The sequence below is a fragment of the Procambarus clarkii genome, chromosome 21 (assembly GCF_040958095.1).
Source record: "Procambarus clarkii isolate CNS0578487 chromosome 21, FALCON_Pclarkii_2.0, whole genome shotgun sequence".
Lineage (NCBI taxonomy): Eukaryota > Metazoa > Arthropoda > Malacostraca > Decapoda > Cambaridae > Procambarus > Procambarus clarkii.
Genome location: NC_091170.1, coordinates 8,424,234 through 8,450,141, shown reverse-complemented (window position 1 = coordinate 8,450,141; position 25,908 = coordinate 8,424,234). Strand labels below are relative to the sequence as shown.

The 25,908-nt window shown below is 39.7% G+C and overlaps 1 protein-coding gene across 1 annotated transcript in view; it reads right to left on the bottom strand.

The window, feature by feature from the left end:
• Nucleotides 1–25,725, bottom strand: part of LOC123748436 (uncharacterized) — a 283,872-nt gene extending 258,147 nt beyond the window's left edge. The window contains exons 1-2 of the mRNA XM_069328429.1: nt 25,650–25,725; nt 23,534–23,663 (exon numbers count right to left, since the gene is read on the bottom strand). Coding sequence (XP_069184530.1) covers nt 23,534–23,663; nt 25,650–25,725 — 206 coding nt within the window. The remainder of the gene's footprint in view (nt 1–23,533; nt 23,664–25,649) is intronic.
• Nucleotides 25,726–25,908: the final 183 nt, after the last annotated feature.

Below are 25,908 nucleotides of genomic sequence, written 5' to 3'. Positions count from 1 at the left end.
TCAACCGAAGGAGTTATTAAGGCTGAGGTGTCAACTTACAGGCCCACAAGCATGTATAATGTATTCCTATATAAAGTTCAGGAATAAAGTAAACTTCAGTGAATATACACCGAAAAAGCAGAATACATCTCTCGGTGTACTTGAATACCATGTATGATGGTGTTGTGTAATTCAGTAATGATAATAGTGCAGTTTGTGCACTCGCTCTCTAAATGATGTTGATAGATTTTTTCTCTAAGTTCATTTATTGATTTTATATTAGCAATAAATATGACATATTTGCATAATTTTGGAGAGAACTTTGAAAATTTGTATTAGAAAAAAAAACTAAAGATGTTTTGGAAATTATCTATCAACATATCCTTTATTATATGTTAATGTGCCAGAAAAGTGTCACAGAATAATTATATCTGAAACGTGTGTTTATTTATTCAGACTTGAAAGTGTGTAAAAGTCGTTGAAAACAAAAATTCTCCCTTTCTAATTACGCTGCAGTACTGAAACTTGGAACAATTGCAGCCCTTTTTATATACAACTAGTCAAAAAATATTGGTTGACATTGAACAACGTTTCCAAAACCAACCTAATGCCCCCTTCTTGGAGTAATTCAGCCTTTGGAGAGATACAAATGCCAGAGATATGAGGTAATACATTGACGAACTTAAATATCATTTGGTAATTATAGGTGTGAGACCCGACCCACAAAAAACTATTTTTATAAACCTCGGGGTTCACATCATATTGATTGTGATATCAATGGTTGCAATCCTTTAATATTACGAGAGACAGGCTCATAAGCTAATCAGTTGTAACTAGAAGACTAAAGTAATAGCATCAAGTCGGGCTTTAATTTCTAGCACTGCAATGGCCGAAGAAAAAAAATGAGACAACAGAAAATAAATATAATATGACTGATCGTGGAGGGAGTGAGATTCCTGTCACAAAACAGAAGAGGCCAACCTAAAACCTTAATGTCCGCGTCGTGCAAGACCCCAACCCCCTAGAACCGTCAAAGGACGCCAACGTCCCTGTACCGTCAAGCGACGCCAACCCCCCTTGTACCGTCAATGGACGCCAACTCCCCTGTACCGTCATAGGACGCCAAACCCTCATAATTAACTGTCAAGGGACGCCAAACCCTCTTAACCGTCAAAGGACGCCATACCCTCTGTCAAAGGACGCCATACCCTCTGTCAAAGGACGCTAAACCCTCTTAACTCGGCCCATGGAACAAGTCAAGATAATAGAAAAGTTTTATCGTCAGTATTCATCCCGCCTGACTTCCGGCCGGTCATGATAGGCCCGAAAAGTAAAACCCGCCAGGAAATTTAAAAGACTTTTTCGGTCAAGATAACAATACCGCCAAAAGAACAGTCTCTTACAGACGCTATAGTTGAAGGATAAAAAACAAATGTTGGAAAAGGTCATAAGCAAAATTCATTTGATTATTGAGGAACATAAAAAGCTTTTGACCCAACGGGAGGAGGAAAAGGCCAAACAGGAAGAGGCAGCTAAAGCCAGAAAGGAACTGGCAGCGAAAAATATAGAGGTCGGTGAAGAATATAGAAAAATCGTGCTTGGCCCCAAGGATGATACAATCAATAAACGCATTGAAAAACAACGTCAAAATTAACGTTCCAGCACGAGGGAAACAAGGCCCAACCGCAGTCATTCCACAACGACCCATCGTGTGCGGGTCCACCACCACCCATCGTGTGCGGGTCCACCACCACCCATCGTGTGCGGGTCTGCAGATCTACCACCACCTATCGTGTGTGGGTCTGCATGTCCACCACCCCCTATCGTGTGTGAGTCCGTGTGTCCACCACCCCCGATCGCGTGGTGGTCTGCAGGTCCACCACCACCCATCGTGTGTAGGTCTGTGGGTCCACCACCATCCATCGTGTGGGGATCTACGGATCCACCACCACCCATCGTGTGCGGGTCTACGGGTCCATCACCACCCATCGTGTGTAGGTCTGCGGGTCCACCACTATCCATCGTGTGGTGGTTCTACGGATCCACCACCATCCATCTCGTGTGGGTCTGCAGGTCCACCACCAACCATCATGTGTTGGTCTGCGGGTCCACCACCACCCAACGTCTGCGGGTTTGCGGGTCCACCACCACCCATCGTGTGCTGGTCTGCGTGTCCACCACCACCCATCGTGTGATGGTCTGCGGGTCCACCAGCACCCATCGTGTGCTGGTCTGCGTGTCCACCACCACCCATCGTGTGTTGGTCTGCGGATCCACCACCATCCATCGTGTGTGGGTCTACGTGTCCACCACCACCCATCGTGTGTTGGTCTGCGGGTCCACCACAGTAGTAGGGATGACACGCCACAGACGATTTTTTTGGGGGGGGGAAAAAATCCCCTGTGCGGGCCAGGGTTTTCAGGTGAATTTAGAAAATCCCCTGTAAGGGCCAGGATTTTCAGGTAAATTTAGAATATCGTCTGTGTGGAGCCAGGGTTTTCAGGCGAATATGATGAGTCACAGATTTGGAAGTAAGGAGTTCTTATGAGGAAAATAATTTCTGAGATTTTAGAAGTTTGTTAAGGTTTCTTATGATGAAAATAAGTATGAAAATCTTAAAGAAAATTTTTAGAAAATATCGTGTTTGTGTCACAGCATTTCCAGGTGAACTCTACGGACATATTTTGCCTGTTTTCAACATCGAAAATTCGTGTCTGTGAGCCAGGGTTTTCAGGTAAATTTGTCAGTCACAGATTTTAGAAGTTGTTAAAGTTCTTATCATGAAAATAATTTCCGAGACTTAGAAGTTTGTTAAAGTTCATATGAGAGAAACTCAATTTTTTCAGAGTTCAGTTTTAAGAAAATATTTCAGAGTTTCAAATAATCATAGAAGTTTATTTATATGTTTATGACCGAATTTGTAAAAAGACCATTTTCAGAGAATATTGTCTTAGATGTTTTGTTAAGGAAAAAAGACAACTTAGCCATAACATTTAGTTTTATATCCATTTACGGCTATTTCACCTGTAAAGACCAAAATTGAACAGAGCCCAGTTATAGATAGAATTTCGTCAGAGACCATTTATACCTAAAAAATGAATAGAGTCCACTTTGTGAGCAAAATTAGTCAGAGACAGTTTTTAGCTCATATTTCATCAGAGTCCAATTATCAACAGAAATTCGCCAGAGTCTACTTTGAGAGCAAAATTAGTCAGAGACAGTTTTAAGCTCAAATTTCATCAGAGTCCTGTAATCTGCGAAAATTTGACAGAGTCCATTTTATACCCAATTTTCGTCAGAGTCCACTTTGCTAGCAAAATTAGTCAGAGACAGTTTTAAGCTCAAATTTCATCAGTGTCCTGTAATCTGTGAAAATTCATCAGAGTCCAGTTCTTGATCGAAATTCATCAGAGTCCAGTTTTCTAGCAAAATTCGCCAGAGTCCAGTTTATACCGAAAATTCGCCAGAGTTCACTTTGTGCCAAAATATTCAGAGTCCAGTTCATGATCGAACTTAATCAGAGTCCAATTAAAGACCCAAATTTGACAGAGACCACATTTTCGCTACTAGCAGTCCAATCCCCCTGAAATTTTAAACAGTCATATTTCAGACGTAGTAAATAAGATCAAGTCAGTTACTGAGCTCCAGCTCTTGTCCCCCTGTATTTGCATATTTTCTCTATATTCAGCTGTGTTCTTCACATTTTTTCAATGTTTTCTGTGTTCATTCCATGTTCTACAAATGTTCACAGCATGCTCAGTTCAAATGTTTTCTGCCATTTTCCCCGTATGTTCACTATGTTCTTTGTCATGTTTTTCATGTACATCATATGTTCTCTGTATAACTTTTATACTCAATATTCATGTTCTCAATGTTCTTAGCTTGTTCTTCACATGTTCAGTGTTCATTCTTTGTATTCCCTATGTTCCTTATCATGTCTTCATATTCTCTATAAGTTCTTATTCCCTGCATGTTCACTCTATTCATCAACTTTTTCTTACATGTTTTCTGTGTTCACCGTATGTTCACTGTGTTCATTCCCCTACATAACCTAAATTTTTTTTATGTTCTTTGTTTCTTTAAACCAATTTGTTTCTTCCATTCACTAACTAGTTCTTTGTCAAATAATATTATACTGCAATACAGTTCCCTCAACAATTTTAATCACCCAGTTTTTTATTTGCAAAACTATGTCAAAGTAATTCTCGTAGTCAACTTAATAGTTCTACCAACCCCGTTCTTAAACAAATCTACACTTTGTTCAATTCCAAATTTACAAAGACAAACCTTTCTTGTAACCTCTTAACTAAAAATCTTTCGCCAATCAACTAAAACATAGTCACTTTCGTCATTTTTCAACTAACTTATTATCCAATCAACTAAAAATAATAACTTTCATCATTTCTTAACTAAAAGTGCTCATCAGCCAACTAAAAATAGTTACTTCATCATGTTTCCCTGTCGTTTCTTAACTGAAATATCACATCTCTCATCTGAAAAATAGTCATGTTTAGCCTCTTTCCAACACTGTTCTTAACTAAAGTAACCTTTCACTTCGCTAAAATAGTCATATTCATCATTGTTCCTAACTAAATTATATGTCGTTAAGTAAGAAAAATAGTCAAAGGTGCTCTCCGTGACACCAAAGTTACTCTTCGAGAAATCAAAGACACTCTTCAATACATCAAGGACTTACTCAAAGACACCAAAGTTACACTCTAAGACATCCTTCGAGACATCAACGACATCCTTTAAGACTTCAAGGGCACTCTTCGAGATATCAAAAAGACACTCTCAAACACTTAAAAATTTACTCGCATCCTCAAAGTTATTCTCAGAGTCATCAAAAAGTTAATCTCAGTCATCAAAATGTTATTCACTAAGTAACCTTTCGTTCATCAGAGAAACTTTCTAAGACATCTTCGTTCATTAAAGTTAATCACAGAGGCATAAAAGTTATTCTTGGAGCTATCAAAATTAATCTCTAAAACAACAAAAGTTAATCTCGGTCATCAAAGTTGATCTGCAAGATATCTTCGAGACATCAAAGTTACTCTTCATTACATCAAAGACGCATTCAAATACTACTAATGTTCTCAAAAGACATTCTCAAAGTCATCAAAGTTATTCAAAGAGCTAACAAAAGTTATTCTCAGAGTCACCTTCGTTCTTCAGAGAAACTTTCCAAAACATCTTTGTTCATCAAAGTTATTCTCGGAGTCATCAAAAGGTATTCTCTAACTCACTTTTGGTCATTAAAGTTAATTTCTATGTTATAAAAGTTTGTCTCAGAGACATCTAAAGTTAATCTTAGAGTTATCAAATGTAATCTCTAACTCACTTTTGTTCATCAAAGTTGATCTCAGAGTTAACAAAGGTAATCTCTAACTCACTCTCGTTCATCAAAGTTGTTTCAAAGACATCAAAGTTAATCTCAGAGTTATCCAAAGATATTCTCATGTCCACAAAAGTTATTCCAAGAGACGTCAAAGTTAATCTCAGACATCTTCGTTCATGAAAGTTATTCTAGTTATATAAGTGGTATGGTGGGTTTGGGTAAAAATATACAAAAAGGTGAAACAAAACTACATCTGAAAGGTTAGGAAAAGGATAATATATTTAACAAATACGTCAAAAACACAATAAACTACATCTGAAAGGTTAGGTTAAAGGGTTGGGGAATAAAAACATACGATAGAACCTACTAAATACACTAAGATTACAAGAGGTTAGGTTAAGGGGTTGGGGAATAAGAACATATGATAGAACCTACTAAATACACTAAGATTACAAGAGGTTAGGTTAAGGGGTTGGGGAATAAGAACATATGATAGAACCTACTAAATACACTAAGATTACAAGAGGTTAGGTTAAGGGGTTGGGGAATAAGAACATATGATAGAACCTACTAAATACACTAAGATTACAAGAGGTTAGGTTAAGGGGTTGGGGAATAAGAATAAATGATAACAAACATAATAAATACAACTTATGAGCAACTTGATGAACTTTAACAAATAACCCTTGATCTGCAAAAATGACCATTTGAGAAATTTGCCCTTGAAACAAGTAAATTCCCATATATAACAAAAATCCTTTGAAATGGTTAAACACCCAATCTTAAACAAATAACACTTGAAATGCAAAAATGTCCATTTGAGAAATTAACCCTTGAAATGAGTAAATGAATATGAGACAATGATTGACGAAACACAAAAGACAAGCAGGAATAATTATGTAAGTTAGAGCATGTCTGGTTGGACTAGATAAGTTAGGATACATCAGTTTGGGAATGTAAGATTAAGTTAGGTAAAGCAAGTTAGGTTAGGTTAGGATAGGTAAGATAAGTTACATAAGTTAAGTTATGTAAGTAAGGTTAGCAGGTTAAGTTAGGTAAGGTAAGGTATGTTAAGTTAAGCAGGTTAAGTTAGGTAATGTAGGTAAGTTAAGTTAGGGTAGGTAAAGTTAGGTTAAGCAGGTTAAGTTAGGTAAATGTAGGTAATTTAGGTTAAGCAGGATAAGTTAGGTTAAGTCAGCTAAGTTAGGTAAGATAGGCAAGGTAAGGTAAGTTAAGTTAGGATAGGTAAAGTTAGGTTAAACAGGTTAAGTTAGGTTAAGCAGGATAAGATAGGTAAGTTAAGTTAGGATAGGTAAAGTTAGGTTAAGCAGGTTAAGTTAGCTAAATGTAGGTAAGTTAGGTATGATAGGTAAGGTAAGTTATGTTAGGATAGGTAAAGTTAGGTAAGATAGGTAAGGTAATGTAAGTTATGTTAGGATAGGTAAAGTTAGAATTTGCAGGTAAAGTTAGGTAAGATAGGTAAAATTAGGTAAGATAGGTAGGGTAAGGTAAGTTATGTTAGGATAGGTAAAATTAGGTTATGCAGGTTAAGTTAGGTAAGATGGATAATGTAAGGTAAGTCATGTTAGGATAGGTAAAGTTAGGTTTAGCAGGTTAAGTTAGGTAAGATAAGTAAGGTAAGGTAAGTTAAGTTAGGATAGGTAAAGTTAGGTTAAGCAGGTTAAGTTAGGTAAGGTAGGTTAAGCAGGCTAAGTTAGGTAAGTTAGGTAAGGTAGGGTAGGTAAGATAGGTAAGGTAAGGTAAGTTAGGTTAAGCAGGTTAGGTTATACAGGTTAAGTTAGGTACGTTAGGTAAGTTAAGTTAAGCAGGATAAGTTAGGTTAGGTTATGTAAGTTAGGTAAGATAGGTAAAGTTAGGTAAGATTGTCAAGGTAAGGTAGGATAGGTAAAGTTAGGTTTAGCAGGTTAAGTTAAGTAAGATAGGTAATGTAAGGTAAGTCATGTTAGGATAGGTAAAGTTAGGTTTAGCAGGTAAGTAAGGTAAGGTAATGTAAGTTAAGTTAGGACAGGTAAAGTTAGGTTATGCAGGTTAGGTTAGGTTAAGTTATGTAAGTTAGGTTAAGCAGGATAAGTTAGGTAAATGTAGGTAAGTTAGGTTAAGCAAGATAAGTTAGGTAAGGTTAGGTAAGTTAGGTATGATAGGTAAGGTTATGTAAGTTATGTTAGGATAGGTAAAGTTAGGTAAGATAGGTAAGGTAAGGTAAGTTATGTTAGGATAGGTAGAGTTAGGTTATGCAGGTTAAGTTAGGTAAGATAGGTAAAGTTAGGTAAGATAGGGAAGGTAAGGTAAGTTATGTTAGGAGAGGTAAAGTTAGGTTATGCAGGTTAAGTTATACAGGTTAAGTTAGGTACGTTAGGTAAGTTAGGTTAAGCAGGATAAGTTAGGTTAGGTTATGTAAGATAGGTAAAGTTAGGTAAGATTGGTAAGGTAAGGTAGGATAGGTAAAGTTAGGTTGAGCAGGTTAAGTTAAGTAAGATAGGTAATGTAAGGTAAGTCATGTTAGGATAGGTAAAGTTAGGTTTAGCAGGTAAGTTAGGTAAGATAATGTAAGTTAAGTTAGGACAGGTAAAGTTAGGTTATGCAGGTTAGGTTAGGTTAAGTTATGTAAGTTAGGTTAAGCAGGATAAGTTAGGTAAATGTAGGTAAGTTAGGTTAAGCAAGATAAGTTAGGTAAGGTTAGGTAAGTTAGGTATGATAGGTAAGGTATGGTAAGTTATGTTAGGATAGGTAAAGTTAGGTAAGATAGGTAAGGTAAGGTAAGTTATGTTAGGATAGGTAGAGTTAGGTTATGCAGGTTAAGTTAGGTAAGATAGGTAAAGTTAGGTAAGATAGGGAAGGTAAGGTAAGTTATGTTAGGAGAGGTAAAGTTAGGTTATGCAGGTTAAGTTAGGTAAGATAGGTAAAGGTAAGGTAAGTTAAGTTAGGATAGGTAAAGTTAGGTTTAGGAACGTTACGTTAACTAAGTAACATTGGGTGGAGAGGATAGGTTACGTAGGTTTGAACAGTGTAGTTCAGAAAACAGTTTTAGGGTAAAGCGACTAAGAAAATATATTTTAACAGAAGTGCAGGTTTGGTATGAAAAGCTGAACTAGTTACATTTTGGAGAGAAAATTTTATGACTGAAGATGTCTTAAAGAATAACATGATGGAAGAAGGAGAGTTTCTTTGATGAACGAAGGTGTCTTAGAGAACAACTTTTTGGAGAACGAAGATGAATTAGAGATCACTTTGATGACTCTGAGAATAACTTTGATCAACGAAGATGGATTGGAAAGTTTCTCTAATGAACGAAGGAGACTTAGAGATTAACTTTTATGATTTAGAGAACATCTTTGATGCCTTAGAGAACAACATTGATGTCTTAGAGAACAACTTTGATGAACAAAGATGTCTTAGAAAGCTTCTCTGATGAACGAAAAGATACTTAGAGAATAACTTTGATGACTGTATTTAACTTTTTGATGGCTCTGAGGACAGTTTTGTTGAACGAGGATGTCTCAGAAGGCTTCTTTGAATAACGAAGGTGACTCTGAGAATAACTTTTTGATGACTCTGGGAATGACTTTGTTGTCTTAGAGAATAACTTTGAGGGCTTAGATAATGTCTTTGATGAACGGAAGGTTACTTAGAGAATAACATATCATGACTGAGAATAACTTTTGATAGCTCTTAGAATAACTTTGATGTCTTAGAGAATAAGTTTAGATGTCTCTGAGAATAACTTTCATGAACGAAGATGTCTGAGATTAACTTTGACGTCTCTTGGAATAACTTTTGTTGACATGAGAATATCTTTGGATAACTCTGAGATTAACTTTGATGTCTTTGAAACAACTTTGATGAACGAGAGTGAGTTAGAGATTACCTTTGTTAACTCTGAGATCAACTTTGATGAACAAAAGTGAGTTAGAGATTACATTTGATAACTCTAAGATTAACTTTAGATGTCTCTGAGACAAACTTTTATAACATAGAAATTAACTTTAATGACCAAAAGTGAGTTAGAGAATACCTTTTGATGACTCCGAGAATAACTTTGATGAACAAAGATGTTTTGGAAAGTTTCTCTGAAGAACGAAGGTGACTCTGAGAATAACTTTTGTTAGCTCTTTGAATAACTTTGATGACTTTGAGAATGTCTTTTGAGAACATTAGTAGTATTTGAATGCGTCTTTGATGTAATGAAGAGTAACTTTGATGTCTCGAAGATATCTTGCAGATCAACTTTGATGACCGAGATTAACTTTTGTTGTTTTAGAGATTAATTTTGATAGCTCCAAGAATAACTTTTATGCCTCTGTGATTAACTTTAATGAACGAAGATGTCTTAGAAAGTTTCTCTGATGAACGAAAGGTTACTTAGTGAATAACATTTTGATGACTGAGATTAACTTTTTGATGACTCTGAGAATAACTTTGAGGATGCGAGTAAATTTTTAAGTGTTTGAGAGTGTCTTTTTGATATCTCGAAGAGTGCCCTTGAAGTCTTAAAGGATGTCGTTGATGTCTCGAAGGATGTCTTAGAGTGTAACTTTGGTGTCTTTGAGTAAGTCCTTGATGTATTGAAGAGTGTCTTTGATTTCTCGAAGAGTAACTTTGGTGTCACGGAGAGCACCTTTGACTATTTTTCTTACTTAACGACATATAATTTAGTTAGGAACAATGATGAATATGACTATTTTAGCGAAGTGAAAGGTTACTTTAGTTAAGAACAGTGTTGGAAAGAGGCTAAACATGACTATTTTTCAGATGAGAGATGTGATATTTCAGTTAAGAAACGACAGGGAAACATGATGAAGTAACTATTTTTAGTTGGCTGATGAGCACTTTTAGTTAAGAAATGATGAAAGTTATTATTTTTAGTTGATTGGATAATAAGTTAGTTGAAAAATGACGAAAGTGACTATGTTTTAGTTGATTGGCGAAAGATTTTTAGTTAAGAGGTTACAAGAAAGGTTTGTCTTTGTAAATTTGGAACTGAATAAAGTGTAGATTTGTTTAAGAACGGGGTTGGTAGAACTATTAAGTTGACTACGAGAATTACTTTGACATAGTTTTGCAAATAAAAAACTGGGTGATTAAAATTGTTGAGGGAACTGTATTGCAGTATAATATTATTTGACAAAGAACTAGTTAGTGAATGGAAGAAACAAATTGGTTTAAAGAAACAAAGAACATAAAAAAAATTGAGGTTATGTAGGGGGAATGAACACAGTGAACATACGGTGAACACAGAAAACATGTAAGAGAAAGTTGATGAATAGAGTGAACATGCAGGGAATAAGAACTTATAGAGAATATGAAGACATGATAAGGAACATAGGGAATACAAAGAATGAACAATGAACATGTGAAGAACAAGCTAAGAACATTGAGAACATGAATATTGAGTATAAAAGTTATACAGAGAACATATGATGTACATGAAAAACATGACAAAGAACATAGTGAACATACGGGGAAAATGGCAGAAAAAATTTGAACTGAGCATGCTGTGAACATTTGTAGAACATGGAATGAACACAGAAAACATGGAAAAAATGTGAAGAACACAGCTGAATATAGAGAAAATATGCAAATACAGGGGGACAAGAGCTGGAGCTCAGTAACTGACTTGATCTTATTTACTACGTCTGAAATATGACTGTTTAAAATTTCAGGGGGATTGGACTGCTCCTAGCAAAAATGTGGTCTCTGTCAAATTTGGGTCTTTAATTGAACTCTGATTAATTTCGATCATGAACTGGACTCTGAATATTTTGGCACAAAGTGAACTCTGGCGAATTTTCGGTATAAACTGGACTCTGGCGAATTTTGCTAGAAAACTGGACTCTGATGAATTTCGATCAAGAACTGGACTCTGATGAATTTTCACAGATTACAGGACACTGATGAAATTTGAGCTTAAAACTGTCTCTGACTAATTTTGCTAGCAAAGTGGACTCTGACGAAAATTGGGTATAAAATGGACTCTGTCAAATTTTCGCAGATTACAGGACTCTGATGAAATTTGAGCTTAAAACTGTCTCTGACTAATTTTGCTCTCAAAGTAGACTCTGGCGAATTTCTGTTGATAATTGGACTCTGATGAAATATGAGCTAAAAACTGTCTCTGACTAATTTTGCTCACAAAGTGGACTCTATTCATTTTTTAGGTATAAATGGTCTCTGACGAAATTCTATCTATAACTGGGCTCTGTTCAATTTTGGTCTTTACAGGTGAAATAGCCGTAAATGGATATAAAACTAAATGTTATGGCTAAGTTGTCTTTTTTCCTTAACAAAACATCTAAGACAATATTCTCTGAAAATGGTCTTTTTACAAATTTGGTCATAAACATATAAATAAACTTCTATGATTATTTGAAACTCTGAAATATTTTCTTAAAACTGAACTCTGAAAAATTTGAGTTTCTCCCATACGAACTTTAACAAACTTCTAAGTCTCGGAAATTATTTTCATGATAAGAACTTTAACAACTTCTAAAATCTGTGACTGACAAATTTACCTGAAAATCCTGGCTCACAGACACGAATTTTCGATGTTGAAAACAGGCAAAATATGTCCGTAGAGTTCACCTGGAAATGCTGTGACACAAACACGATATTTTCTAAAAATTTTCTTTAAGATTTTCATACTTATTTTCATCATAAGAAACCTTAACAAACTTCTAAAATCTCAGAAATTATTTTCCTCATAAGAACTCCTTACTTCCAAATCTGTGAATCATCAAATTTGCCTGAAAACCCTGGCTCCACACAGACGATATTCTAAATTTACCTGAAAACCCTGGCCCTCACAGGGGATTTTCTAAATTCACCTGAAAACCCTGGCCCGCACAGGGGATTTTTTCCCCCCCCCCAAAAAAATCGTCTGTGGCGTGTCATCCCTACTACTCACCACCACCCATCGTGTGTTGGTCTGCGGGTCTACCACCACCCATCGTGTGTTGGTCTGCGGGTCTACCACCACCCATCGTGTGTTGGTCTGCGGATCCACCACCATCCATCGTGTGTGGGTCTACGTGTCCACCACCACCCATCGTGTGTAAGTCTGCGGGTCTACCACCACCCATCGTGTGTTGGTCTGCGGGTCCACCACCACCCATCGTGTGTTGGTCTGCGGGTCTACCAACACCCATCGTGTGTTGGTCTGCGAGTCTACCACCACCCATCGTGTGTTGGTCTACGGGTCCACCACCACCCATCATGTGCTTTTCTGCGGGTCCACCACCATCCATCGTGTATGGGTCTACGGGTCCACCACCACCCATCGTGTGTAGGTCTGCGGGTCCACCACCACCCATCGTGTGTGAGTCTGCGGGTCCACCACCACCCATCGTGTGTAGGTCTGCGGGTCCACCACCACCCATCGTGTGTGAGTCTGCGGGTCCACCACCACCCATCGTGTGTGAGTCTGCGGGTCCACCACCACCCATCGTGTGTGAGTCTGCGGGTCCACCACCACCCATCGTGTGTGAGTCTGCGGGTCCACCACCACCCATCGTGTGTAGGTCTGCGGGACCACCACAACCCCAGGTTGGTAGTTAGGTTATTTATTTATTTATTATTTATCAATTTGTTATTGATTTCATGTTTATTTAATTTTTATTTGATGTTTATTTTATTTTTATTTGATGTTTATTTTATTTTTATTGTATTTATTTATTTAGTTATTTATTAATATTATTTTTGTATACTGTTGGTGGTAGTGATTGTTGTAGGTGGTAGTGGTGGTTGTTGGTCTTAGTGGTTGTTGTTGGTGGTAGTGTTTGTTGTTGGTGGTAGTGGTCGTTGGTGGTAGTGGTTGTTGGTGGTACTGGTTGTTGTTGGTGGTAGTGGTTATTGTTGGTGGTAGTGGTCATTGGTGGTAGTGGTTGTTGGTGGTAGTGGTTGTTGTTGGTGATAGTGGTCATTGGTGGTAGTGGTTGTTGTTGGTGGTAGTGGTCATTGGTGGTAGTGGATGTTGGTGGTAGTGGGTGTTGTTCGTGGTAGTGGTCGTTGGTGGTAGTGGTTGTTGTTGGTGGTAGTGGTCGTTGGTGGTAGTGATTGTTGTTGGTGGTAGTGATTGTTGTTAGTGGTAGTGGTTGTTGGTGGTAATGATCGTTGGTGGTAGTGGTTGTTGTTGGTGATAGTGGTCTTTGATGGTAGTGGTCGTTGGTGGTAGTGGTTGTTGTTGGTGGTAATGGTCGTTGGGGGTAGTGGTTGTTGTTGGTGGTAGTGGTCGTTGGTGGTAGTGATTGTTGTTGGCGGTAGTGGTTGTTGTTGGTGGTAGTGGTCGTTGGTGGTAGTGATTGTTGTTGGTGGTAGTGGTCGTTGGTGGTAGTGGTCGTTGGTGGTAGTGGTTGTTGTTGGTGGTAGTGGTCGTTGGTGGTAGTGATTGATGTTAGTGGTAGTGGTCGTTGGTGGTAGTGGTCGTTGGTGGTAGTGGTTGTTGTTGGTGGTAGTGGTCGTTGGTGGTAGTGATTGATGTTAGTGGTAGTGGTTGTTGGTGGTAATGATTGTTGTTGGTGGTAGTGGTCGTTGGTGGTAGTGGTCGTTGGTGGTAGTGGTTGTTGTTGGTGGTAGTGGTCGTTGGTGGTAGTGATTGATGTTAGTGGTAGTGGTTGTTGGTGGTAATGATCGTTGGTGGTAGTGGTTGTTGTTGGTGATAGTCGTCTTTGGTGGTATTGGTCGTTGGTGGTAGTGGTTGTTGTTGGTGGTAATGGTCGTTGGTGGTAGTGATTGTTGTTGGTGGTAGTGGTCGTTGGTGGTAGTGGTCGTTGGTGGTAGTGGTCGTTGGTGGTAGTTGTTGTTGGTGGTAGTGGTTGTTGTTGGTGGTAATGGTCGTTGGTGGTAGTGATTGTTGTTGGTGGTAGTGGTCGTTGGTGGTAGTGGTCGTTGGTGGTAGTGGTCGTTGGTGGTAGTGGTTGTTGGTGGTAGTGGTTGTTGGTGGTAGTGGTCGTTGGTGGTAGTGGTTGTTGGTGGTGGTAGTGATCGTTGGGGGTAGTGGTTGTTGTTAGTGGTAGTGGTCGTTGGTGGTAGTGGTTGTTGTTAGTGGTAGTGGTCGTTGGTGGTGGTAGTGGTTGTTGTTAGTGGTAGTGGTCGTTGGTGGTGGTAGTGGTCGTTGTTGGTGGTAGTGATCGTTGGGGGTAGTGGTTGTCGTTAGTGGTAGTGGTCGTTGGTGGTGGTAGTGGTTGTTGTTGGTGGTAGTGGTTGTTGGAGTTAGTGGTTGTTATTGGTGGTAGTGGTTGTTGTTGGTGTTATTGGTTGTTGGAGTTAGTGGTTGTTGGTGTTAATGTATATTGATAGTTGTGGTTGTTGGTGGTTGTGGTTGTTTGGTTGTTGTTGGAAGTAGTGTTTGATGGTTGGTGTTGTTGGTGCTATTTATGATTATTGTTATTGTTTGTTGATTGATGTCGGTGGCTTTTGGGTGTTTGTGGTAGTAGTTGTTGTTTGTCCAGGCATTGGTTGTTGGTGGTTGTTGGTTGATGGTAGTGGTTGTTATTGTTGGTGGTTGTTGGGTGATGGTAGTGGTTGTTGGTGGTAGTGGTTGTTGGTGGTAGTGGTTGTTGGTAGTGGGTGTTATTGTTGGTGGTTGTTGGGTGATAATAGTGGTTGTTGGTGGTAGTGGTTGTTGGTGGTATTGGTTGTTTGACGTACTGGTTGCTGTGGTTGATGTTGGTTGTTGTGGTTGATGATGGTGGTACTGGTTGTAGGTGGTAGTGGTGGGTGGTAATGGTTGTTATTGATGGTTGTTGGTGGTATTCTTTGTTAGTGGTGATACTGGTTATTGTTAGTGGTTGTTGGTGGTAGTGTTTGCTGGTGGTAGTGGTTGTTGGTGGTACTGTTTGCTGGTGGTAGTGGTTGTTGGTGGATATAGGTGGTAGTGATTGATGGTGGTTGTGGTTTTTGGTGGTAAAGGCTGTTGTTGGTAGTTGTGGTTGTTGGTTGTTGTTGGTCTTAGTGGTTGTTGTTGGTGTTAGTGTTTGTTGGTGAGAGTGGTTGATGGTGGTTGTAGTGGTTGTTGGTTGTTATTGGTAAATGTGGTTGTTGGTGATAGTGGTTGTTGGTGTCAGTGGTTGTTGTTAATTTTGTTTGTTGGTGGTTGTGGTTGTTTGGTTGTTGTTGATGGTAGTGGTTGGTGGTGGATGTTTGTGCAGGTATTAGTTGTTGGTAGTAGTGGCTGATGGTTGTTGTTGGTGGTATTTGTGGTTGTTGGAAGTGGTTGTTTGTTGAAGCTCTGGTTGTTGGGTGTTGATGTTAATGGTTATTGGGTGTTGGTGGTAATGGTTGTTGTTTTTTGTCCAAGTATTGGTTGTTGGTAGTAGTGGTTGATGGTTGTTGTTTGTGAGTTGTTGGTGGTAGTGGCTGTTGGCGGTAGTGTTATTAGTGGTTTTGAATACCTCAGTGTACCTGTGTATTCATATGTCTTAGTGTGTACATGTTCATACATAGGCCTTATAGTGTCTTCCAGTTTATACATAGGCCTCAGTGTTCCTGTGTAAACATAGTCCTAAGTGAGTACCTATGTACCAATAGGGTTCAATGTATCTGTGTATAGATATGCCTTAGTGAGTATCTGTGTGCACATATTGGCATTAGTGTGTGTACTTATGTGAATTTGCTTGTACTAAATGAGTGTTTGTTTACTGAGTGTTAATTTTTTTATCATTCTTTTACTAAAATTCAACAATATTTACTTTCAAACATATTATGTGATTCAAGAGCCTTAACAATGTCACAATGAACATTTATAGTCAAACTTGTATGTCAAAAACATTTCAATTCATACACGCACACACACACACGTACTTTCACAAAACAAACACACACACACACACACACACACACACACACACACACACACACACACACACACACACACACACACACACACACACACACACACACAGACACACACACACACACACACACACACACACACACACACACACACACACACACACACACACACACACACACACACACACACACACACACACACACACAGACACACACACACACACACACACACACACACACACACACACACACACACACACACACACACACACACACACACACACACACACACACACACACACACACACACACACACACACACAGCTGCTGATCATGGAAGACCTAAACCAAGGGGCCAGTGACCATTGTGTCCTAGTCTTTGACTATATGATGGAATTCAAACTTATGACCATGGGACAAGAGATCTGGGAAAGGAGAGTTGACTACAGGAAAGGGGACTATAAGAGGAAAAGGGACTATCTGGGTGAAGTGCATTGGGAGGAAGAAATTAGAGGAAAAACAGTCCAAGATATGATGGACCTAGTCATACAGAAATGCCAGGAGGCCGAAGAGAGATTTATACCAACAGTAAAGGGAAAAATAAGAAGGAATATAATAACCCATGGTTTAATAGACATTGTCAGGAAGAAAAATGGCCAGCAGGCGGGAGTGGAGGAAGTACAGAAGACAAAGGACAGAGGACAACAAGATCAGATACAACAGAGCTAGGAACGATTACATTAACATAAGACGAACATCGGAAAGGGACTATGAGAACGATATTGCAATCAAAGCGAAAAAACAACCTAAGTTACTACACAGTCATATAAGAAGAAAAATGTCGGTGAACGACCAAGTGACAAGACTAAGGAAGACAGAGGGGGCATATACTGAAAGTGACAAGGAAATCTGCGAGGCACTGAATGCCAGTTTCCATGGAGTGTTCACTACCGAGCCTGAGCAGCTCCCATTGTTGGAAGGGGTTACCCTAGATGAAAGACTATCAGATATAGAGGTGACAGCAGAGGAGGTAATGAAACAGTTGACAACTCTAGATGCAACTAAAGCAGTTGGACCAGACAAAGTATCACCGTGGATACTAAAAGAAGCAGCACAGGCCCTCAGCGTGCCTCTGGCAATGATCTTTAATGAGTCACTATGTCAGGAGAATTGCCCAGTGGCTGGAAGAAGGCAAATGTCGTGAAGATCTTCAAGATAGGTGATAGGGAGGAGGCACTTAACTATAGACCTGTATCACTGACAAGCATCCCCTGTAAAATACTGGAAAGAATAATTAGGCTACGACTGGTTGCACACCTGGAGAACATTAGATTTGTGAACAAACATCAACATGGGTTCTGGACAGGGAAATCGTGCCTAACAAACCTTCTGGAATTCTATGATAAAATAACAAGGATAAGACAGGACAGAGATGGTTGGGCAGACTGCATATTTCTGGACTGCCAAAAAGCCTTTGATGCAGTACCGCACATGAGACTGCTGTTCAAACTCGAGAGGCAGGCGGGGGTGGGGGGAAAGGTCCTAGCATGGATAAGGAACTACCTAACAGGAAGGAGCCAAAGAATTACGGTAAGGGGCGAGAAGTCGGACTGGCGAACAGTAACAAGTGGAGTACCACAAGGATCGGTGCTGGGACCAATTCTATTTCTTGTATATGTTAACGACATGTTTACAGGCGTAGAGTCCTACATGTCGATGTTTGCGGATGATGCAAAGTTGATGAGAAGAGTTGTGACAGATGAGGATTGCAGGATCCTCCAAGAGGACCTGAACAGGTTGCTGAGATGGTCAGAGAAATGGCTACTGGAATTCAACACGAGCAAATGTAAAGTTTTGGAAATGGGACTAGGAGATAGGAGACCAAAGGGACAGTACACAATGAAGGGGAACAGCCTAACTGTGACGACGCGTGAAAGAGACATGGGGTGGACGTAACACCTAATCTATCTCCTGAGGCACATATAAATAGGATAACGACAGCAGCGTACTCTACACTGGCAAAAGTTAGAACATCATTCAGAAACCTAAGTAAGGAGGCATTTAGGGCGCCTTACACTGCCTACGTGAGGCCAGTCTTAGAGTATGCCGCCTCATCATGGAGTCCCCATCTGAAGAAGCATATAATGAAACTGGAAAAGGTTCAGAGGTTTGCAACGAGACTCGTCCCAGAGCTACGAGGGATGGGGTATGAGGAGCTCCTGAGGGAACTGTGCCTTACGACACTAGAAATAAGAAGGGAGAGGGGGGCCATGATAGGAACGTATAAGATACTCAGAGGGATTGACAGAGTGGACATAGACGAAATGTTCACATGGAATAGTAACAGAACGAGGGGACATGGATGGAAGCTTGAAACTCAGATGAGTCACAGAGATGTTAGGAAGTTTTCTTTTAGCGTGAGAGTAGTGGGAAAATGGAATGCACTTCAGGAACAGGTTGTGGAAGCAAATACTATTCATAATTTTAAAACCAGGTATGATAGGGAAATGGGACAGGAGTCATTGCTGTAAACAACCGATGCTCGAAAGGCGGGATCCAAGAGTCAATGCTCGATCCTGCAGACACAACTAGGTGAGTACAACTAGGTGAGTACACACACAAACACACACACACACACACACACACACACACACACACACACACACACACACACACACAGGAATAGGCTCAGGAATCTGTACACCTGTTGATTGACGGTTGAGAGGCGGGACCAAAGAGCCAGAGCTCAACCCCCGCAAACACAACTAGGTGAGTACACACACACACACACACACACACACACGCAGCAATGACAGGAGTCATTGCTGTAAACAACCGATAGCTAGAAAGGCGGGATCCAAGAGTCAATGCTCGATCCTGCAAGCACAAATAAGTAAGTACAAATAGGTGAGTACACACACACACACACACACACACACACACACACACACACACACACACACACACACACACACACACAGAAGGGGAGCCTCGTAGCCTGGTGGATAGCGAGGGGCCTCGTAGCCTGGTGGATAGCGAGGGGCCTCGTAGCCTGGTGGATAGCGTGCAGGACTCGTAATTCTGTGGTGCGGGTTCGATTCCCGCACGAGGAAGAAACAAATGGGCAAAGTTTCTTTCACCCTAAGTGCCCCTGTTACCTAGCAGTAAATAGGTACCTGGGAGTTAGTCAGCTGTAACGGGCTGCTTCCTGGGGTGTGTGTGTGTGTGTGGTGTGGAAAAAAAAAAAAAAAAAAGTGGTTAGTAAACAGTTGATTGACAGTTGAGAGGAGGGCAGAAAGAGCAAAGCTCAACCCCCGCAAAACACAACTAGTAAACAACTATTAAACACACACACACACACACACACCCACACACACACACACACACACACACACACACACACATGATGCAAAAAATATGAGAAGAATCAAAATAGATGAAGATAGACTGAGACTACAGGATGCCCTGGACAAACTGTTGGAATGGACTAGAAAATGGCTACTGAAGTTCTATTCAGGAAAGTGCAAAGTAATAAAATTAGGCGAAGGGAGCAGAAGGCTGAATACAAGGTATCATCTGGGAGGTGATATCCTGCAAGAGTCAAATAGAAAGAAAGATCTGAGGGTTGATATCACACCGAACCTGTCCCCAGAGGCCCACATCAAAAGGATATCCTCAGCGGCATATGCTAGACTGGCTAATATAAGAACTGCCTTTAGAAACTTGTGTAAGGAATCTTTCAGGACCCTGTATACCACTTATGTAAGACCAATCCTGGAGTATGCAGCTCCAGCCTGGAGTCCATACCTAGTTGAACACAATACGAAGTTAAAGAAGATTCAGAGGTATGCCACCAGACTGGTCCTGGAACTGAGAGGTATGAGCTACGAGGAAAGGCTAAGGGAGCTGAACCTCACATCCCTGGAAAACAGAAGAGTAAGGGGAGACATGATAACCACCTACAAAATTCTCAGGGGAATTGACAGGGTGAACAATGACAAACTCTTTAGCACGGGTGGAACACGAACAAGAGGACACAGGTGGAAACTTAGTACCCAAATGAGCGACAGAGACATTAGAATTTTTTTTCAGTGTCAGGGTAGTTAACAAATGGAATGCATTAAGTAATGTTGTGGTGGAGGCTGACTCCATACACAATTTCAAATGTAGATATGATAGAGCCCATAGGCTCAGGAATCTGTACACCAGTTGATTGACAGTTGAGAGGCCGGACCAAAGAGCTAGAGCTCAACCCCCGCAAACATAACTAGGTGAGTACACACACACAAGCGCGCGCGCGTGATTTATTTCCGGCAACCAAAATCTAAGTCTTTGTGCAGGATATAATCAGTGTCCATGCAGGATTAAGCAGGAGGCGAAGTAGTTCAGGTGTGGGAGAGTCCACCGCGGTCTCACAGTCAAGAGTTCGAGCCCACGAGCATCTCGCTCGTTTTTGTAACGCTCAATGAGTTTTGTTTTAATGTATTTTTTCTTTTTTTTTCCAAATTTAAGGCACATAATTTACAACAAGAAAAAATATATCATTGAAAATCAACGTTTTTAGTTTAAGTAAAATTATTATATATTTTTGTTTATGGTGAATGATATATAGATCATTGCACCCATGTTTTTATATTTCCCTCGTGAAAAAAACTGACTTCAATTTGTGTAATCATTAATTGGTATTTGGCCTAAGAATTTTGGGACTGGTCTACGATACGCCGGACATAATAAACCAGAAATATTCCTTGATTGGCCAGGCATTAAATACAAACGTTAGTTTTCCCCTGGTATTGAGGTGAATGTTAATAAATTTTGAATCATGGACACTATGTTCTGACTGTGTACTTGGTTGTGATTAAGGTTTGGAAAAAAACAGCACAAGAACTCCTTCAATTTTCTTTGGGACAAGATTACAGTCGAAAGCTTGAGTAGTGCTAAACAATCAGCGGAAAGGAAGGTAAGGGAACTGTTAGAGAAAGCGCCAAGCTATTACGACTATAAAGCACTTGGAAAGGATCGGGGATAAGGATTTGGGATAGGATGGGGAGCGGAAGGAATGGTGCCCAACCACTTTTGGACGGTTAGGGATTGTCCAAATACTTGGTCTGGACGGTCTAGCTTCATGCAGGTCAGCGTTCAATCCCCGACCGTCCGCAAGTGATTGGGCACCATGCCTTACCCCAGTCACATCCTTAATCCTTATCCAGATCCCCTCCCAGTGCTGTATAGTCATATTGGCTCGATGCCCCTCAGAGACAGTGCCCGTCCCCCCCCCCCATCAACTGCTTCCCCTTTATATCCCAGTAACGCTTCCCCTCTCCACCATCCTGGCGTAGTTCACCCACTCCTTCCCCTCTTCCTCCCCCTCCTCCTCGACGCCCCTCTCCCATAAGTCTTGCAACAGAGATGGACTGCTCAGGATCTTACCAGAGCACTAGCCTCTCTCTCTCCGCCAGTCACCTATTTCCTACAACCCTGTGAGAGTTATACACGAGCCATCTACCCTTGTGAGAACCATACACAGGGTGTGTATGCCTGGGTTGACATTTAGCTGCCCTCTCAAGACACGAGGGAATTAAGACGAGTGGTAAGACGTATCGTCTAAAATATATGAATTATCAAGGCTGCTTAAATTATCTATCATTCACCGGGGAGCCAAAGATTCCACCCAGAGAAAAAAGGAATTTCATTACATTCGACGCTTGAGTAACAACCGCAGCCCAGCTCCACAACCAGTGACAAGTTATAGGCAGCTTCAAACCGCCCTGAAACATCGAAACATGTCCTGAAAACATGTGTGTGTGTATGTGATCTGAGGAGAGGCAATAGCAATGTTACTGATGCTTTGACTTATCCACCAACTTGAACATCAGAAGAAGAATTTCATCATAGCTTATTGGTAAAAAAAAATCTTATTGAAATCTTATTGAAGCTCATGAAAAATATTATTGTCAGCACAACATTTGACTTCAGCTTCATAACATCATGGAATGCAGCTGAATTTCCACTTTATAACGTCGTGGAATGCAGCTGAACTTCCACTTTGTAACAGCGTAGATTGCAGCTGAACTTCCACTTTATAACAGCATGGAATGCAGCTGAACTTCCACTTTATAACAGCATGGAATGCAGCTGAACATTCGAAACTTTATAGCATCGTGGAATCCAGCTGAAATTCCACTATATAACAGCGTGGAATACAGCAGAACTTCCACTTTATAACATCGTGGAATGCAGCTGATCTTCCACTTTACAACATCGTGGAATGCAGCTGAACTTCCACTTTATAACAGCGTGACCACTGTCTTATCCATCATCGAGGGGAAGAGGAAATTACATTGTCAACTGCATATGCATCGCGCCAAAAATCTATCAAGACCACATGTAGCATCTCAAAATCTAAGTGGGTATCGTGTATGAATGTATGCGGTTTGAGGAATTTGTGGGACCTTATGAACCAATCCACAAGGGCTGTGACGAGGATTTGATGCATCACGTTATTGTGATTTCTGTGTATTGTGGGACCTTATGATTTATTTTTTGATATGAGTGAAATTCGTCCAAGTATCACTATCTATTGAAGGGAAATGTACGTAATTCTTTTGGGATAAGGGAATAAGGGGTTGGCTACTCCTTGTAACTGATGACTTGTGCTTGTAAATGTAGCTTTGTTACTACTTGTACATGTAGCCTGCGTGGAGATGACAGCTTGTGTTTGTAACCCGTGTAGAAGAGACTTTTACCTGAAGAGTTGAACCAGTAACCATGTGGAGGGAGTTAGTGTTGAAAGATTGTTAACGATTTTAAAACTATGTCAGGAGAAAAAATAGTTTAACTCGGTCAAACAAATGTATTGCTTCCCCAAATATATTTGGAACAAATAAATTTAATGGCACACATGTGAGAAAGAAAAAAAATCATCTTTTGCCAATTCGCATTCCAGCCTTACATAGTCAATTTCCCATGCTTCTTATGCAAAAAACATTGAGAGATGGAAAAAAATGAATGATAAACATTAATTACTTAAAAAGATACAACAATATTAAAAAAAAGGCATAACAAAATCTTGAAAACTAAAAAGTGGTAACAAAATAGACTCAAGGGAATATATATAGAAAAAATATTTCACACCTGCAAACTTGAGGTCTTCAGCAAATAACAAATAGTAAATGTAGATAGAAAGAAAAATCCAAATCGAAAACGAAAACACAAATAAAAAAGGCGGGTAATTGGATATATATATATATATATATATATATATATATATATATATATATATATATATATATATATATATATATATATATATATATATATATATATAAATATATATATATATATATATATATATATATATATATATATATATATATATATATATATATATATATATATAAAGGATCTCACCTATAGACTGGAATCTTGGTGCCGTTCTTGTACCAAAGGACTACAATCACGGGGTCTTCAGGAGCGGTTGTTAAGTTACAGGGCAGGCGGGCTGTCTGCCCTCTCACTGCGTATACGGCCACCAGAGGCGCTGTCAACAAACAACAACAAAATTACTAACCCCCTCCCGACTGAGCGCATTTATTGAACAATCGATCAACAATAGATCGGTCGTTCAATTGACTGAGTAAAAATACTGGTATCGGCCACTCAAATGCGATTAGATAAAAGAAAAAAAAAATCACATTTTGTACTAAATTGTATTATTATTTCTTATTAACAAAAAATTATTAAATGCCAAAAAATCTTGCCCAGTATGAGCATTTGTATTTGTCTATTTGATTGTTGCCGCCGGAGGAAACTAGTTTATTGTGCACCCCATACCCATCCTGTGAGCGGTAGCGCAAAAAACATTACAGAGGGCACAAAAGGTCTTTATCAGACCTCATCTTAGATTATTACATAAACAATTTCATCTATCCTTCACACCTTATAGTTACAATGTCAGTTAGTTACAGAGAAAGTGCTATTTCAAGAGCTATACATTTACAGAAAGCCATTATACATTAATGGTAGGTCTTATCGCTAATACATAAAAGTTTGACCAATGGAGAGAGTCATAGGATAGCTTCTGTTTATTATTAGTCTTCACAATACACTATTTATTTCTTCATCTCATATGTCGTTTATCTACTGGAAGCGAAATATGGATACAGTGCAAGGATTTCAGGTAATTTATCCTCGTAGCCTGGTGGATAGCGCGCAGGACTCGTAATTCTGTGGCGCGGGTTCGATTCCCGCACGAGGCAGAAACAAATGGGCAAAGTTTCTTTCACCCTGAATGCCCCTGTTACCTAGCAGTAAAATAGGTACCTGGGTGTTAGTCAGCTGTCACGGGCTGCTTCCTGGGGGTGGAGGCTTGGTCGAGGACCGGGCCGCGGGGATACTAAAGCCCCGAAATCATCTCAAGAAGAAGATGGTAATAAGATAGGTTGCCATATCTTACAGAGTGAGCTTAGATTTATCTCTAAATGGCTCAATTTTACTACAATCCAAGATATAGTGTTCGAGTGTGTGTCCCTGTCTTTGTCCACACACTTTACACTTTACTTCATCTAGATCCCAATACAAGCAGAACTGCCAGAGATACTTGTAGCCAAGTCTTATATGAGCTGTGACAACATCTGTTAGTCTACTTACTTTGTTACTTGCCCCATACACTGCCCAGACAAGTACAAGAGGAGTGTTGTTAACGCATATGACGACCATGCTCTCAGCCACAGCTCAGAATGGAAGCAAGTCGACGAAGAACTCTGCAGAGTAAGGCAGGTCCTAGTCAATAACGGCTTCTCCAATGGTTTCGTCGAAGACATCATAAGAAGGAAAGTGAAAAGCCATGCAACCTCTGAAGAGACAACTAACACAACACCTATACCCCCTATTAGACTATTTTACAGGAACTTCTTTTCCACAGCTCATAAAACGGAGGAAAGGGTCCTGAAAGATATTATTAATAGAAACGTTATCCCTACAGACAAAAATCAGAGGATACAACTGACGATTTACTATAAAACCAGAAAAACGGCCAGCCTACTCATGAGAAACTCTCCAGACACAAAACAGAACGCTTTAAAAGAGACTAACGTCGTCTATGCCATTAAATGCCCTCTTGGGGACTGTAAGCTCCAAAAAACCCAGTATATAGGCAAGATGAGGTTTCAGTTATATAATATAGAGGGAGGTTTCCTAGCCCGTTCCATTCTACCGTTCTTTATAACTGGAATGGTCCCCATGAATCAATTTTGTACAAAGAATAGTCTAATAATCCGTCAAGGATTGGCAGAGTAGGTATGGTACCGAGTTTGCTAGTGATTGACACACTAGTGACCCTGGGTCGAATCCCTTCAGGGATCATTAGTGTATGTTTTGATATCACACGATTTAGATATATATACAGTATTATACAGTATATCTCTCCATATCATCAAATACAAATATATCAAACACATAGTAAATAGATTTTTTTGCCATTAGGTCTATGATCTGACCAACAATAGTGTCATTTTAATGTCTGTACAATAAGCCTTTATCAAGTTATTGATGATGGTGAGGGTTATGGTGATGATAGCGGGAGTGGGTATATTGCTGCTCATTTTTAATGGCTTTCAATTCTTTTTTTTCGTTCACTTAACGCTATTCAAAGTTTCAAGCGAATACCATAGGATTTCGCGAGATACTGGGAGGAAAACTGAATGACATGGAGGAGGAAAAAATAAGGAAAATTGGGTAAAAACTCTAAAAACAGCAATAATAATAATAGTGAACAAATCCATACA